Consider the following 16,133-nt stretch of genomic DNA (forward strand, 5'->3'; position numbering starts at 1 on the left):
GGAGCCTGTTTCAGTCTGTGACTCCCTCTCTCTCTGACCCTCCCCTGCTCATGCTGTCTCTCTCTCTCTCCTAGAAATAAATAAAACATTTAAAAAAAAAAAAAAGAAAACATTTAGGGGGCACCTGGGTGGCTCAGTGGGTTGAGCCCCTGACTTTGGCTCTGATCATGATCTTGCAGTTTGTGGGTTCAAGCCCGGTGTTGGGCTCTGTGCTGACAGCTCAGAGCCTGGAGCTGCTTCAGATTCTGTGTCTCCCTCTCTCTCTGCCCCTCCCCTGCTCACACTGTCTCTCTCTCTCTCTCAAAATAAACATGAAAAAAATTACAAAAAAAGAAAGCATTTAGAAAGGTCAGAAGTGCCCATAAAAAAAGAAAAAAGTCTCCCATCACCCACTTGGAGGGAGGGATTCTTCAAGGAGAGGGGACAGGCGTGTCCCCTGCCCTGCTCGCTCTTCACTGCGTCTTCCCCCTGCAGCGTGCCCCACAATTAAATCCGGATTATGTGACAAAATACACCGCCCGTCTAGAGGAGCTGACGTCCCTCCCCCGTCCCTTCTCCAGGTTGTGGCCGGACTCGTACTTCCCCAGAAGAGCAGGGTAGGTTCCGGGGCAGACAGACAGACGCAGCACCGGCCAGTCCTGCACCCTCCTCCCCGCGCGCGGCTGCTTACGCTCGCGGGTAAACCAACTGAAGTGAAGTCAAATTCAAGCTGCAGTTTCTCAGCTCATCAGTCCAAGTGCCCAGTAGCCTCAGGCACCACAGACCCAGAGCGCCTGCATCTGTTACACCCGTGGGTCTCCGCTCGGGGCAGTTCTGTCCCCAGGGGGCGTTGGCCGAGGTCTGGAGATGCGGCAAGCAGTGCGGAGGATGTTAGAGCAACTAGCAGGTCCAGGCCAGGGATGCGGCACAGGGCAGCCCCACGGCAAAGCACGATCTGGTCCCAGATGTCAACGCTGCTGAGGGCGGAAGGCCCTGCCCTCGCCCCTGGGGTGCAGCCTGCCAGGCGGGCAGAGGAGGTAGTAAGAAGTAAAGGGAAATAGTTTTACTTAAGAATAAACTATAGGGTGGGGCGCCTGGGTGGCTCAGTCGGTTAAGCGTCCGACTTTCGCTTGGGTCATGATCTCGCGGTTCGTGGGTTTGGGCCCCGCATCGGGCTCTGAGCTGACTGCCAGCTCAGAGCCTGGAGCCTGTTTCAGTCTGTGACTCCCTCTCTCTCTGACCCTCCCCTGCTCACGCTCTCTCTCTCTCTCTCCTAGAAATAAATAAAAAAACATTAAAAAAAAAAAAGAATAAACTATAGGGGCGCCTGGGCGGCTCAGTTGGTTAAGCGTCCAACTTCGGCTCAGGTCATGATCTCGCGGTTCGTGGGTTCAAGGCCTGTGTCGGGCTCTGTGCTGACTGCCAGCTCAGAGCCTAGAACCTTCTTCAGATTCTGTATCTCCCTCCCTCTCTGATCCTCCCCTGCTCACGCTCTCTCTCTCTCAGAAATAAATAAAAAACATTTAAAAAAAAAAAAAGAATAAACTATAAACAAGGAGCACCTGGGCGGCTCAGCCGGTTAAGCGTCTGACTCTTGGTTTCAGGTCAGGTCACGATCTCTCAGATTGTGAGTTCGAGCCCCATGTTCCAGCTCTGCACTGACGGTAAGAAGCCTGCTTGGGTTCTCTCTCTCCACCTCTCTCTCTCTGCCCCTCCTCTGCTTCTATTTTCTCTCTCTCTCAAAATAAATAAACTTAAAAAAAAGAAAAATTTAAAAAATGAAAAAAGAAAAAGAATAAACAAGAGACACAGCCCAAAACAAAATGTGGTCTCTCCCCACGATGGAATGATCCCTCCGCCTCAGAAAAAGGATCGAAATCCCGACACCTGCTGCGTGGAGGAGCCTGAGGCCCTGGTCTCATCCCGTCCTGCGAGGTCCCCCGAGCGGCCAAATCCAGAGACGGACAGTGGGCGCCAGGGGCAGGGGGAGGGGCAGGGGCCGCTGTGCGTCACGGGGACGAAGGTTTCACGAGGCGGGAAGGGCTCTGGAAGGGGGGGCGTTAACTGCCACGAGTCAGCGCGAATGTGCTTAACGCCACCGACTGGACACCTAACCGTGGTCCAAACGGCAGATGTGACGTCATGTGTGCTTCACCATCATAACGAGGAAAAGAGAGACCCGCCGCACAGGTAGGGGACCTCATAACATCAGCAGACTCAGCACCGGCTCTTCCCCTCCCCCTGCCTCCCGCCCAGCCGTGAGCGCTTCTGGCACCTGGCGCACGACCCCTCCAGGGGCCACGGGCCGGCGCGCTCGCCTCGCGGCAGCTCGCCGTCCAGTCACGCCGGCTCCCCTGTTCTGGGGGGCGGGCAAGAATTCACCAGGAGCTCTCAGACGGGAAAGGGCAGGGGCGCCCCGAGACTTGGGGACAGCCGCTCGGTCGGTGTCAGGACCCAGGACTCCGTCCCGCCTCGTGGTTTCTCAAGCTCCTGCCCCGAAGGCACAGCCCTGGATGGTCCCGGTCACATACGCACCTGCAATGAGATACTCCTTCTTCCCTCCGATGTCCAGCGACACCCCGCACACAGCAGACGAAGGAGCCGTGTAGATAAACTCTATGTCCTTGTCAGGGCCTTTGAACATCTGGGAAGACAAGGGCGGGGTGAGGAAATGGGAGCAGAGCCGGCCCGCACGGCTAACAAAGTCGGGGTCCCCCGTGTAACATCAGGGGTGTCCCCGGCTGGCACCCGTGGTACCATCCGCGTGAGAAACGGGGACAGAAGGTCCCAACGAGCTAGATGAGAAGGTGACCATTCCCGTGCAGGGAGGAGGCTCTGGAATCGCTCATCAGGTAGCGTGGCAGCTACCAGCCCACCGCAGCCAGCAGTTCCCGTGGCCCCACCCGGGAGAGTGACAGGCAGGGACGTGAGTGTGCCCTCCTCCCCGGGCGTGGGGGGCAGCCCAGGGGGCAGGGGTGCGGGGCGGGGAGGCAGTGGAAAGGGGAAAACACGCAGACCAGCAGAGGATACGGCACGCAGCCGTCCTTGGGCTCTGCAATCGCACAGGAACCTCATCGGGATTCTGGTCACGTTTCGGGGGCAGGATGGGGGGAGGGGGGCTTTGAACAAGCAAACGCCGGTGAGACGGGGTCATCTCAATGTCATGATAAACCGGCTTTGCTTTGCGAGAGCTCATCCACGCCACGCCTGGAAAGGTTAGGCCGACGGTGACACCAATGTGCTCTATTAAACGATGTCTTTCACCGAAGGGCAAGAATGTTCTGTGGCGTAAACGCCTTTCCGGGATGCCTTAATGAGGTCGCGAGGACAGAGGTGTTCTCTCTCCCGCCCACACAGATGGGCCCTGGGAACGCAGGTCACCCTCTGAACTGCTACAGATGGAAGGAGCTAGCATTTCACTGACCTTCTGATAACACATCCCACTAAAAATAACATTTAATTTTGGTAACAAAGTTAAATTTGCTACCTTTACAAAGCCCTTGCTCCCGCTAGAGCCTAGAATTCCCTTCCATCCTGCAGACGGTAGTTACTGTTGACACGATCACTGTCCTCCAGGGCTGCTCCCCTCTTTCCACCCCCCCCCCGCCTCCCCTCAAAGACGGGCTCCTTGCCCTTGAACATGAACAAACGTTCTGAAAAAACTAACGCATCGTCCCCCACCCCCTCCTCGGTCCACAGCCCCCAGGCCCGCCCGCCCTCTGCTAGCTGGCGGGGATCCCTCTTGGTCACCGGCCGGCCGGGCCCCGCCACCCTGCCCCCGGGACGCCTGCCTCTTAGACTGTAAAGCTGACCGGGCAAGACCAGAGCCCACAGCGCCGTCTGGGGGAATGAGGCCTCCCAGACGCAACGGCCACGCTCTCCTGGCTTCGAACCTCGCACCAGCGCGGCCGGCGTCGGGCACCCGCGGAACCGGCCGTAAAAACTCTGCCAAACCTGCTGACGGGGCTGAGGGCGCCCCGGATTTACTCTCCATCAAAATGCAGACGGCACGTTTCCGAAGGAGCCCAGCCAAGGGGGCAGGGCGGGTCCCCACAACTTCTCGGGCATTTACAGACAAGGAGGGTCGGACCGACTCGGGGCTCCAAGCCCTGAGGTCTGCTCCACGGAGGCCGCGCTGCGCTCCCCAAGTTCCACCTCCTTGTGGGCCCCTGCCTCTGGGGGACCCCACCTCGTTCCCACCCTTCCCCCCGACTCGGCGAGGGTCTCCCTTACCTTTATCTGCTTGATCTCATACTGAATGCGCTTGATGGGGTTGCCGTAGATGTCATTCCCAGAGTCCACCTCCTTCATGCTGACCGCCTTGGCCCTAATCACTGCAAAATAAAGACGCAGAGGTGAGCGGAGCCCGCACCGTGCCGTCCTGGCTCTGAGGAAGGGTGGGGGGCGGCAGGGAGGCGGGAGGCAGGGGGCGAGAGGACCCCCGCCCACAAGCTCGGGGCGGAGGGCCCAGACGTAAAGCCCCGAGGTCCCCTTCTGGTCCCAGGAAGCATCAATGAGAACGCTCGCCGCGGAGGGGGGTGGGGCGCGGCCTGGTCTCGTGTGACGGGCGGGTCACCGGGGGTCACCGATCAGAGCGAAGCTCTGTGTGGAGCTCACACGTGAGTGCTTTGGGGCTTCTGAAAATTCTCTCCACTGTGGATGCAGGTGAGCCCGCAAATCATCGTCGCGCAGTTAGGACGCGGGGCCTCCTACCCCCCGGCCTCCGGCCGCAGCCTACAGGCAAACGGGCTTTTATCGGGCTGAAGGCCGAGGGGTAACAGCATCACCAAGAGGCCTCATCGTATTTAGGTTTGGGGGTTCTTCCCTCTGAACGGTCTATCCTGAGACTCCCCATCTGTCCTCAAAGTGTCCCTGACTCTCCTGTGGCCGACTCTAATAATGACACACGTTCCATAGCGGCCACGACAGGGGAAGAGTCAGAGCGCTCTACCCGCCAAAGGGCATCGAACCCGGTGAGGAGACATTCAGGGGCAAAGGGCTGCTGCCGAGGAAGGAAAATGACCCCAGACCGGGACGCAAGGTGAAGGAGAGGGGAGAGGTCAGGCTGGGAAGGTTCTGGAGTGTCTGCAAGCGCCTGAGGCTGCTGGTGGGCCAGGCACCACAGGGCCCCCTCCCGGCAATGAAGGTAGACCCCGGCCCCACCCTCGACTTGACCAGGGAGGTGGGTCCCCAGTTCCCGGGTCATGTGGGCAGGGCCCTCCCTTCGCTCACGTTGAGGCCTGTCAGCTGGTGGCACGGTCTGTTTTAAGAGCTTTAAAAGCCTTGCCCTCCAAGGCTTAGCCGTGCGGGGTCACCTGGGCGAGGGCCACATTAACGTGGATGTGGGCAAAACAGAGGAATAAGGGGCAGACAGAGCCAGGCACCAAGGCACCTCCGTTCTCCACCCGCGGGCAGGCAGCTCGAACCTCGGGACTCCCTGGCTAGGGTGGTCCTCCCCACGGAGCCCTGGCACGTGGACCCCGTCTGTGCCCATCGCCCGGACCCCGGCCGGCACCAGGGGCCAGCACCCCCTGCTCTGTCCCCTGGTCCCGAGCCCCATTCTTATGTCTTCTGCTGGAGCTGAGTCACGACCAGCCGAGGTCACAGTTCCCGTTCCAGGGCTGAGCCAGGCCCCAACCTGCAAACCCACATATCTAGGAAATGCCCGCCAGGGGGCCGCCCAGAGCGAGGGCTCTGCCCTCAGCAGCAGGTCAGCCTGTTCCCAGTGGTCCCTCCTGCCCCCAGCCTCAGCTGACGTTGTCTAGCCACGTCCCTGCCAGCTCAGGTGTCCTCAGCCACCCGCTGCCCTCATCTAAAACAGGCGGCCCTTTGCAACCCGCTGCCAGGCCGTAGATATCTCAGTCGCCCTGGCTGCTTCTGTCCCGCTGTCCTGCCTGTCCGTAATAGTCCCTTGAATTCAAACCTGCCCAGGGGTGTCCCCACCTCTGGACAGACAAGTTTCTTCTGCCCCGAATGCCATCTACCATCCCCCCACCTGGAAAACTTCTATCCATCCTTCAAAACCCAGATAAAATTGCCCTTTTCCATCCAGCTCTGGGAAATCTCATCTTCCCATGGCATTTGGCACATTGCACGCCTCTCATCTATCCTGTGTGCTCAGGGCCCCGGAGCTTCTAACAGGCAAAGGCTATGTTCCAAGCACAGAGCAGTCGGTACCCGCCAGGTGATGTCTGTCTGTGCTCCCTCTTACTATCTGCCTGATCCACACCCTATTGCAAAGCCACGCCAAGAAGTGTTCATCCAAATCAGGAAACGAATCAGATTAGCCCTGTCCTCGCGGCCCCGTCACCGGCTGATGAGATCAGATGAACCAGGAACAGGCAAGGGAGACCAGGGTTCGGGAAAGGGCAGTGCTGCTGGATTTTGCCACAACCCACCCAATTCGGCATGCTTCTTGGAACTGCTTTCCAGAAACAATGCTTAACCCGAAATAGGTGCTCAAGAAACACACCACTTAGTGGCAATCAGAAAACAAGCAAGAACTTCTCTCAAACAGCATAAAGGTTCTGTCCCATTCCATGCACTAATGTCCATGGTTTTCCTCCCAACAAAGCCCCTAAGCCTCCCTCGCAGTCCAAATCCTAACTCAAAAAGGGGCAGCACCGGGCCGGATCCTGCATTAGCCCCCAGCCCGCCGCGCAGTCTCCCGGGGACACTCACGCCTGCAGCAGACGGTGCCCGCCCTCCACCCGGGTGCATGAGGACTAGGAAACAGGGCATCTGGGACACACAGTGCCCAGCACGCCACGGACCCCTAGTTCCGGACGACGGGGCAGCAGCACTGTGGCGAAGGAGGGCACGCACCTCCCCGCTGCTGTGGGTGACGGGTCTGGAGAGCCGCACCTGCCGGCGGCACATGCCGGTCACCACGAACCCAGACGCACCTGCTTTGCCCAAGGGCGACAGACCCCACACTTGCCTTTCTTAGATTATCAGAAGGAAGGCACCGGTGGCATCCGGGGTGCAGGGTGGGCTCGCGGGGCAGCCCTGGAATGTTAACCGGCTCCTGGGCCGCCCGCTGCTTGCAGGGAAGTGGGGGCGGGGCCAGGAGGAACCCGGGCAGAGCTCGTCCATGCAACACAAGAACTCAGATTCCTCGGCATCTCTGAATTCTGGGTGGGAACCCCCCACTCCACTTTGCAAAGTGGGAGAGAACGGGAAGGGAAGAAAGAGAACGGAGCAAGGAGTAATCTCCCGAAAGCGCCAACCCCCTCCGGCATGAAGAGAGACACGAAGCGGACGCCGGTCCCTGCAGGCTCGAGCCCCAGATGCTACTGTGTCAGCACTGCAGGTGGGGGAAGGGCCCACGAAAAGCGTTAGCGAGTAAATTCATCACAGCCCGAGGATCCCGCAGGCGAGTGAAGGCAGGAGACCTGAGGGGAAACAGGACAGAGGGGCCCCACAGGGAGGGGCGGCTGGGGGGAGGGATCAAGGTGGACCCCAGCCAGCTCTGGCTGCCCGACGTTTGGACCCTCAGCCTTCTGCCCCCAGCACGAGGCCAGAGTGGGGATGTCTTACCAACCAAACTCAGAGCCTGAGATCGGGGTGCTTTTCAAGTGAAACCCTAAAAGCATGGGTCTCCTTCTGGGGGGAGGCGCAGGAGGGTCTTCAGTGATGGAGGTAGCCTTCAAGGAGCATCCTATGCAGGCAAGAAGTCAGACAATGGACAGGAAAGCAGAAAAGCGCATGCTAGCGGCGGACAGGGAGGAGGCGGAGAGCTCTCCAGAACTGTCCCACACCCCAGGCGATGGGCATCTCCAGCGCTCTGGGATGGAGACCATACGAAGCACAGGATGGGGCCTTAGTCCCGGGCCACTGAAAGACCAGGGCTGGGGACGATCTGGAGAATCTAAGAGGAAACTAAAATCCAGGCAGGGACACACGTTTGCTAAACACCTACTATGTGTTGGGCCAGGTGTCTGGCCCTGGGGTGGGTGATCGGCCCACGGCCTGCCCACCCCGCCCCCAGCAGCGAGGGGCTCTGCTCCGCTGGCCTGCCCTTCGCCGTAGGATCCAGAGGCAGCGGCGGGAACTAGAGGCTTTATAAAGCTCCTCGTTCTAACTGCTTTGTGCTAAAAAATGATGGCCTCTCCCCGAGCTGCTCCGATGTTGTTTTTTCTTCTTTCCCTTCTGCCGTTAACACAACATCTGGGTTTGAGATCAAGGGTGATACACTGGCTGATGAATTCACCGCCAGATGTTGGCTACTGGAATGCTCGGCCATAGACTTAATTCAAAGCACACGCAACCACGGAGCCCTGCCCCCACCCCTGGGGCCGTGGACACCACGTGATGTCATTTCCCCCTGCAAGCAGCCTGCAAAACCGATCCCTCGCACACCCGGCCAGATTTGGGATGGAAAAGAGCAGGGTGGGTGGAGAGCCGAGGTCGGGACGATGATCCAAAGAACACAGGCTGTGTTCAGACAGAGGATGAGCACTCAGGGGAAACCCAGGGAGGCCAGACTGTCCTGGGCGGGGGCCGGGGGAGGGGGGACAGCAGGGGGCTTCTGGGAAAACTGGGGTGTCCTCAGCGCACAACAACGTGGCCTGGGCTGTGCAGGGGGTGCGGCTCACTTGACCAGCCCAGGCACAGATTCAAGTCACCCCCCCCCCCCCACGCAGCCCGCCAACGTCTTTTGAGTCCTCCTGTGTCCACGCACATTCCTGCGGAAGCCACGAGGGACACAGCAAGCCATGCCCACAGTCCGTGGGGGGCCCAGACCCAGAAAGAGAGCAGTCTTTGTAAGTTCATGCATTTTATTCCCACCAAGTCGCCTCTACTTTCTGCAGGCCCGGCCGCTCTGGAAGAATTTCACCTGCTTACGCTTATGAGCGTACCCTAACAGGACACTTCCCCATGGGGCCGCTCTGCCTGCGCACTGGCTCCCGACTCCAAAGCACGGGTCAAGCTGTGGATGTGAAAACATGACTTCTAGACCTTCGAGGCTTTATCTCAACGCACTCCGCACATGCTGAGCCCCAGGCCCTGGTTCCCAGGGAGGCCGAGCTTCTGGTGTGCGGAAAAACCACGCATTTCTCCAGAAGGGATGTGGGAATCTTGGGGTTAGGAAAAAATACTCATCTAAATACAAGGTCAAAGTCCAGCCCCGGATCATCTGAGCCTTACCAGGCCACTGACTCAGAGCAGCAGGCTGGCTCCGTGTCAGCACAGGCCACGCCCTCGGCCCGCCCAGCCCGCTCTCTCTGCAGCCTCCACGGAGAGCCTGGGAGGGTCGCCCAGGGAGAGCACTGCTCTGCTCCCAGCACCAAGGTCCCTCCAGTGAGGGGCCCGTTCCCAGCGTTGCTCGTGCAGGGGAGGGAAAGATGGGGCCTCAACGAGATTTGCTGGCACACGTACCACAGAGCTTGTCCCCGAGAGCAGTGGGGCTGCCCTGGGCAGTGGCTGGGACGCAGTCGAGCCAAACTCACCGCGGGCGCTGGGGTCTGAGGGCCGCGGCGGTGGGGCACAGTCACAGGGGCGAGCGTGGGGAAGGCCACTTCTTAGATGGAAACGAGGTCACTGCAGCTGCAAACGCCCTCCGTGGGTCACCCAGTCCGTTTCCTCGTCCCCACGGAGAATTCCATGCCAGCCTCTTCGGAGGAAACCCAGGTGCTCTCTGGGAGGGCTCCCCTCCGCTGGGGGCTTGGGGACAGCTGCAGGGACCCCACCGTCTGGACACGTACGCCCCCCCACCACAGAGCTACCAGAGTCCCCACCAACACCTGCAGCTAGAAACTGTGGCTCAGGACGAGACTTTCTTACCCCTTTTGGGTGGACGGGGGACACTGGGTGGCTGGTCGACCGGGCTGAAGTCCCTTGAATTTAATGAGCTTGTCTAGAGCCCAGCTGAGGGTGGCCTGGCCCTGGTGCATGCCCTAGAGGGGCGCCTCCATCCCACGTTCAAGGCCAGAGTTGGGAAAGTGAGGGGTGCCCCACGTCCGGCATCTACACCCCACGATGACAGCTGCGGCACTGCCCTACAAAAGCCGTAACAAAATTACTACGTTTTCAGGACCCCCCCCCCCCGCCATTACAGCGGGTTCCCTACCTGCTTGTGTGTGACTAAAGCACTTCCGGGGGGGGGCCTGGGGGGCACAGTAGAGACGGTTGTGAACCCCTCCGACGGGACTGCATTTGCACGGTGAGCAGAGTGGGCCGACCTCACCAGCTGCAGGGCAGGGCACGGCACAGGGCAGACGGTGACCCAGAAAGAGAATCGTGCCCACGTGGGCTGCGGGCCCGCTCCAAACCCCCGGGGCCGAGGCCATGCCCCTCCCCGCAGGACCGCACCATGAGGATGTGGGGCGTGGGCGGACGGCCTGCGAGGAGTCACAGGGACACCAAGCGCCGGCTCAGCACCCCTCTGGTCTCACCGAGAGCCCACCCCCCACCTTGGCAGGTGCCCCTCGGTGGACACAGTGGTGAGGGCTTTCCCCCAACACCAGGCTCTGCCTTCCCCGGGGTCAGAGCCTGGCTGCTCTGGGTCAGCAGTGCACCCGACTTCCTCCAAGGTCATGTCTTTTAGGGAACTGAGAAGAGGGAGGAGGCGTCATTTCACAATTAAAGACTTCTTTCTCCACCAAGCAGCAGCACTGGGAGACCAGACGCCACCTTCGGTCCCTGCAAGCCTCCTCACCCCGGGGCGGGGGCGGGGTTCGGCTGGGGCTAGAAATGCCTGCACTCACCACCCCTAAGGGCAGATGTGTCTGTGGGTGCCGAGGGCGGGTCGGGGAGGTGACGGGCGCAGGAGAGAGAGCACAGTAAACAGCAGTGCGGTCCCAGCCCTGGGCCATTGGAGATTCTAGCAAATTCACTTGAGCGCTGTCCACCGGATGCCTGTCTCCATGGCAACCAGCACTCCCACCTCGAAGGCCCCCTCGGGAGAAGGAGGGAACGTCTCTAAGAGCTCATCAGCGGGCGCAGAGAAGAGCCGTGGCCCCTAGCTGCTCGGTCGCCCTCCCCAGCCCCCCCACCCCCAGGGACCCCGGCAGGCCCCTGACTCAGGCCCCGCCGTCCTTCCTTCTCCCTGTGAGCCCAGCGGGGTCTCATGCCAGAGGCCTTGGTCACGGTTCCCGAAGCCTTGGGCTCAGGCCGTTCCCATTCACGTGCTGCTGAATCACTTGAAAAAAATGCATCCCGACCCTGGGAGGATTTGCTGAGAACAGTGCGGCTTTGTGGAAGGAACTGCTGTTTTGCACTTTCTCCGCCAAGACCCTGAGGAGCGGCCAAGCTCGGCCCCGCAAACCCCAGGCCCGGAGCCCGCAGCGGGGGCAGCCGCTGGACGGGGCAGGGCAGGGGGCAGGGGGAGCTGGGGAGGTGCAGAGGGGGCATCTGGCCACCCCCTCTAGTCCCTTCCCACCCACGGGCCGAGGCGGGGCTGGGGGCTGAGGGGGCCCACTGGCAGGCCGTGACCCCCCGCAGGGCTCCGCTCGGGGCTGCCCCACTTTCAAGGGTGAAGGCAGAGGGCTGGGCCCACCAGCCTGGACGGGGGGCAGGGCTGAGGTGTGCGGCCTGCGCGCTGACCCCAGCCCCCTGCATTTCTCAGGCAGAGATGGATGGGAAGGCTAGGATCCCAGGGCCGACGCTCCCAGCTGCCAGCGTGGAGCAGCCCCCGAGGCACGTGCTCCCGCTGCTCCTCCCCCGCCTTGCAGCGAACGCGGCTGCAGCGCCGAGCCGTCTGTCAGTCCTCACGCCCGCCTCCCGCGGGGGACGCAGCCCGGCTGCGACGGGAACCGCAGAGGCAGGCCGCACGTCCAGTCCACAGCGACCCCCCATCGTGTTATTTCCTGCCATCGGAAGAACTGCTGCAGATCAGAGAAGCCCCCCCACCCCCCAGCCAGGGCCCCAGTTACTAAATAATCTGAGGTCCTGGGTATTCTCATACACCCGTGACGGTGCACCTGGCTGGGCGGGGCAGGGACGGGCGTGAGGACCCTCAGAGCAGCGTGCACAGAAGGCAGGGTCGCGGCCGAAGCCCGTGACGCCTGCTGGCCCAGCACGCGCAGGAGGGGCGCTGCCCTGACGAGGTGAACTGTGAACCGCTGCACCCGCCTCTCATCCCGGTGCTCGTGAGGCGGGCGGGCTGGTCTGCACCTTGTCCCCGGGACAGCGGCCCTCAGGGGCACACACGTGCTGCTATTCTTCTCCAACCTCCCTTCCCCCCCCCTCCAAGCCCCCCGGGGAAACGGGGCACCCGCCCACCACCAGGCCAGCCAGAGGCTTTCCCGCATCCCTGCGGTCTGGCGGGGAGGACTCAGGACTGCCAGGAAGTGACCAGACGGGAAAGGGTCTAGTAAATGCAGAGTGAGATGGAAACAGAGAGGCTGCCCCCAAATACCCAGGCAGGGGAGTAAAACCCATGGAAAGCTCTAGAAGATATAGCGTTCAGAGAGGGAGGACCTCCAGGAAATGCTTCAGGAGAATGAAGGTGCACACGGTCATCTGTGAGTCGAGACTCCTCACGCTCGTTGGCAGTGCTCCGGGGGAAGCTGCCAGGACCCCACACTCTTCCAGGGGCCCCGTCCCAGGGCCTGGGGCACCACAGTCCAGGCGCGTCCGATCAACAGGGAGCAGACAGGGTCTGCCAGGACCCTCGCCTGCTCTTTGGGTGCGGTGGACATGGAAGCACCCGTGACAGCTTCATAGGGAATTGGGGGCGGGCTGGAGGGCAGCCCGGGGACAGAAGCACCCCCTGTCCCGACCTCCTTCAGGTGAGACAGGGCAGGGTGTCTCATCCTGCTGTCTGGGGACAGTGTAGGCGTGACCGTCCAGGCAGCAGTGACTCCCCCCCCACCACGTCTCACTGCCCACCTCCTACATCCACTTTTAGCTCAAGTGTGGCCGAGAAGGGGCCGTTCCTCACCTAAGACACACGGGCCACAAATACTACCTTTGAGACTAGAAACAAATAACCCGCTCAAAGGCAGGCTCGTCCGTTCATTAGACGGGGGCTCCCAGCTGTCAGAAGACCTCAGGACTCAACGCTGGGTCCGATCGCGGCCGTGGCTTTGAACCCGGTGACTGCATTGCACCCTCTCCGTGTGGAGCAAGCAGGAGCCCTGGGCCTTTCACCTTGAAACGTGCAACGCTGGGCAACTAAACGCCAGCACCCCTCCCAGCTGGGGGCTCCGTTCGCCATCGTATCGGGCTTAGATCAGACTGTCGGGTGGGCTTTGCAGCCCTGGCCCCCGACATTCTTGAACCAGGGGACAAAATGAAACCGGGCTGGGATCACACACTTTCTCCACCGGAAGTGGAAAAGCCAGACCCCATGGAGCCCAAGGAGATGCTTTCAACGAGACAACAATGTGAGACAGCAGAGCCTCCCCATCTGAGACACTGAACATCTGAAGAGCACCCACAAACCTCAGCGGGGTGCTGTCTCTGCCCCATCCAAACGGCATGTTCGGGCGTTCTGTGAGCCCGATGCCCTCGAGGGAAGCCCAGGTCAGGTCTGTCACGTGGCTGGGTCGGCCCCCATCTCCCTGGGCACCCCACAGGATGAGATGGGGGAGAACCCCAAGTTCACCAGGCACGTAGCTAGAGAAGGAGCAGCATACACGAAAGGGAAGTAGCGCACAGGTAGAGGCTGGTTTTGAGCAAATACTCCAGACCTAGGGTTGGGGTTATGGGCTCACACTTGTTCATTATGTCATCAGTTAGAGAAGATGCGCTAGGAGGGAAAAGGCCGTTCGCAGACCAATGATACGACACAAACGCCTCCGGTCCAGGGCCACCTAACTATGGCTTGAGGTCCCAATCCAACCCCCCCCACCCTTTGTAAATAAGTCCACCCTTTGTAAATAAGACCCGGCCACGCCTATTCCATTGTGTGTCCCGCACACAATGGCTGTTTTTGTGGGTCATCGCCACAGGCTGGCAAAGCCTGAAATATTTACTATCCTATTCTCTGCACAAAAAGTTTACCCACCACCCCATCTTTGTAAATAAAGTCCTACCCATCTTTGTAAATAAAGTCCTACCCATCTTTGTAAATAAAGTCCTTCGGGAACCGGCCACGCCCATTCCATTGTGTGTCCCGCACACAATGGCTGTTTTTGTGGGTCCCAGTGCCAGCCCCAGACGGAGTCCCCGCAGGCCCTGGGTTACAGGGACCACTCCCCTTTCTTCCCTTGGCCTCTGTCCTCTCTCCCTTCTCCTCCTCCCGCCCCTCCCCCGTCTCACCCTCACTTTCTGATATTAAAGTTACAAGAATATATACTAAGCGAGGTGCCGTTAGATGATGTTGGTTTTGTGGGTCTGAAAGAGACGTAAGAGGTTTCAGTGAAATCTCCCCATTTCAGTCTCAACGGCTAAGCAACAGTACATTGAAACTTCTGAAACTGTGCCCACTTGACCTTGGATACCCCTGAGACCCCAGCGTTTGGCTAAAACATCTGGGCCGCTTCATTCACCTGCAGGAGCGGTGCGGGCAGGCAGCCTCAGTCCCGGGCACCCCTCGGCGCCCCTGGCCGTGGCCAGGCTCGCGGACTGTGCCCCACATGGGCTCCCGCGGCCGCACCAGGGGGCCGCTGTGAAGGGGGGCCTACTGGATGCTGAGCAGGTGACGCAGACACAGGGCACGGGCGTGGGTACCAGCGATGTATTTATTGTGGGTGGGGCTCGCACTTATCATATCCTTTGAAACTCTTGTAAGCGTTTCCTGGCGTCTTCGAGAAACTGCTTGTGCAACTTGTTTTGCTCTTCAATTTGCTGCTCAAGGTCATGGATCATCTGACCATGCCTGTCGTCGTCCACACAGCTGGAGGCCAAGGGGGAAGTGGTGCTGCGTTCACACGCCTCTTCCTCCTCCTGGTCTGGGAGGGAGTGAGACTTCAGACGAGCCAGACACGCCCTCCTCTGTTCTCTCTGCTCCTCCAGCGCTGCCCGGGAGTGGGCTTCCCAGCTCAGCCCTGGGGGTCCCGTCGGCTCCTCCGGCCGCCGGCCCGGCCTCCGCTCCGGCTCCGTCCTCTGCCTGGGCCGGAATGCCATCCAGCCGGCTCCGTCTGGTGGGTCCTGTAAGGCAGGCTGACGGGGGCCCTGGGCCAGCGGGTCGAGCCTGGCCGGTGCCTGGCCAGAGCCTGTGCCACACGGGAGCTGGTTCTCTTCGTCCATGAGCATTCCTGCCTTGGGAAATGGTTTACTCTCGTGCTTGAACCTGAACTTGGCCAACCTAGGATTCTTCTGGTTCTCGAGCTCGCTCAGGAACCTTGTCAAGCTGTCCTCGGATGCCGTCTGGTGGGCGTCCACCAACGCGGGCCGCGCGGGCTCCCCGCCAGGCTCCACTTCTGCCCCCACGTCCCCCGTTTTCTGGTCTCGCAGGGTCTCACCGCGATAGTCTTGCATCCCCGAGGGGCCATGCTCCCTGCTGGGGCTGTGCTCCGCCCTGGACCTGGGATCAAGGTTCAAGATCAGGTGTTTCTTCAGCTTTCTGTTCGTATCAAACAGCTCCTCGAAGGTAAATTCCAGCTCCCTCTGCCATGTGCTCCTGACCCCGTGCCGGCCCAGGGACCCCGGCGACACAGCTCCCCTTCCGCAGGGCGAGCCAACCGGCCACGGCTGTTCTAGGTCTTTCACTTTTCCCTGGGGACCCTGATCCAGACCGTTGTTTTTCAGGCCTGGCCCAGGGGAACTGGCCTCCTTCCCCGGCTGCGTCGGCCCGTCCCGGGCTCCTTCTCGCCCCGTCTTGCCCAGACGCTCCAGGTCCTCCACAGCAGGCAGCGGCTTTTCTACGTTCGCCCCGCGGCGCGCCTGCAGGTCATGGCCCTCACCGCCCGTCGTCGTCGAGGGCACCCGCCTCCCCTTATTCCTCCCGGGGGGTCCGGGGGCACGACGGGTCTGGCCCGCGGCTCTGGCAGCCCCCTGCTTCTCCGCGCCCCCCGCCTTCCTCTTGGTGCGCCTGGCCTGTGGTCGCCCCGGCTCCTCTCTGTGACCCTTCTCTGCTCTGTGCTTCTCCCCGGCCCTCTGCAGACGGGCTGCTCCTCGCTGGGCGGAGCCCTCCGGGTCAGGTCGGTGCTCCCTGGCCTGTCCTCCCGCGGCGCTGAACAGATGCGCCAAGCACGGCCTCTCTGGGCCTCGCGCTGGCGGGCTCGGGGCCTCCTGCGCCCCAGGCTTCAGCTCCCCCGCCGCGC

At 61.0% G+C, this 16,133-nt stretch overlaps 1 protein-coding gene across 1 annotated transcript in view; it reads right to left on the reverse strand.

The window, feature by feature from the left end:
* Nucleotides 1-16,133, reverse strand: part of TIMP2 (TIMP metallopeptidase inhibitor 2) — a 47,857-nt gene that overhangs the window by 10,784 nt on the left and 20,940 nt on the right. Inside the window, exons 2-3 of the mRNA XM_039226481.1 lie at nt 4,213-4,313; nt 2,515-2,623 (exon numbers count right to left, since the gene is read on the reverse strand). Coding sequence (XP_039082412.1) covers nt 2,515-2,623; nt 4,213-4,313 — 210 coding nt within the window. The remainder of the gene's footprint in view (nt 1-2,514; nt 2,624-4,212; nt 4,314-16,133) is intronic.

This window comes from Hyaena hyaena, unplaced genomic scaffold (assembly GCF_003009895.1).
Source record: "Hyaena hyaena isolate Hyena2069 unplaced genomic scaffold, ASM300989v1 scaffold_21, whole genome shotgun sequence".
NCBI lineage: Eukaryota > Metazoa > Chordata > Mammalia > Carnivora > Hyaenidae > Hyaena > Hyaena hyaena.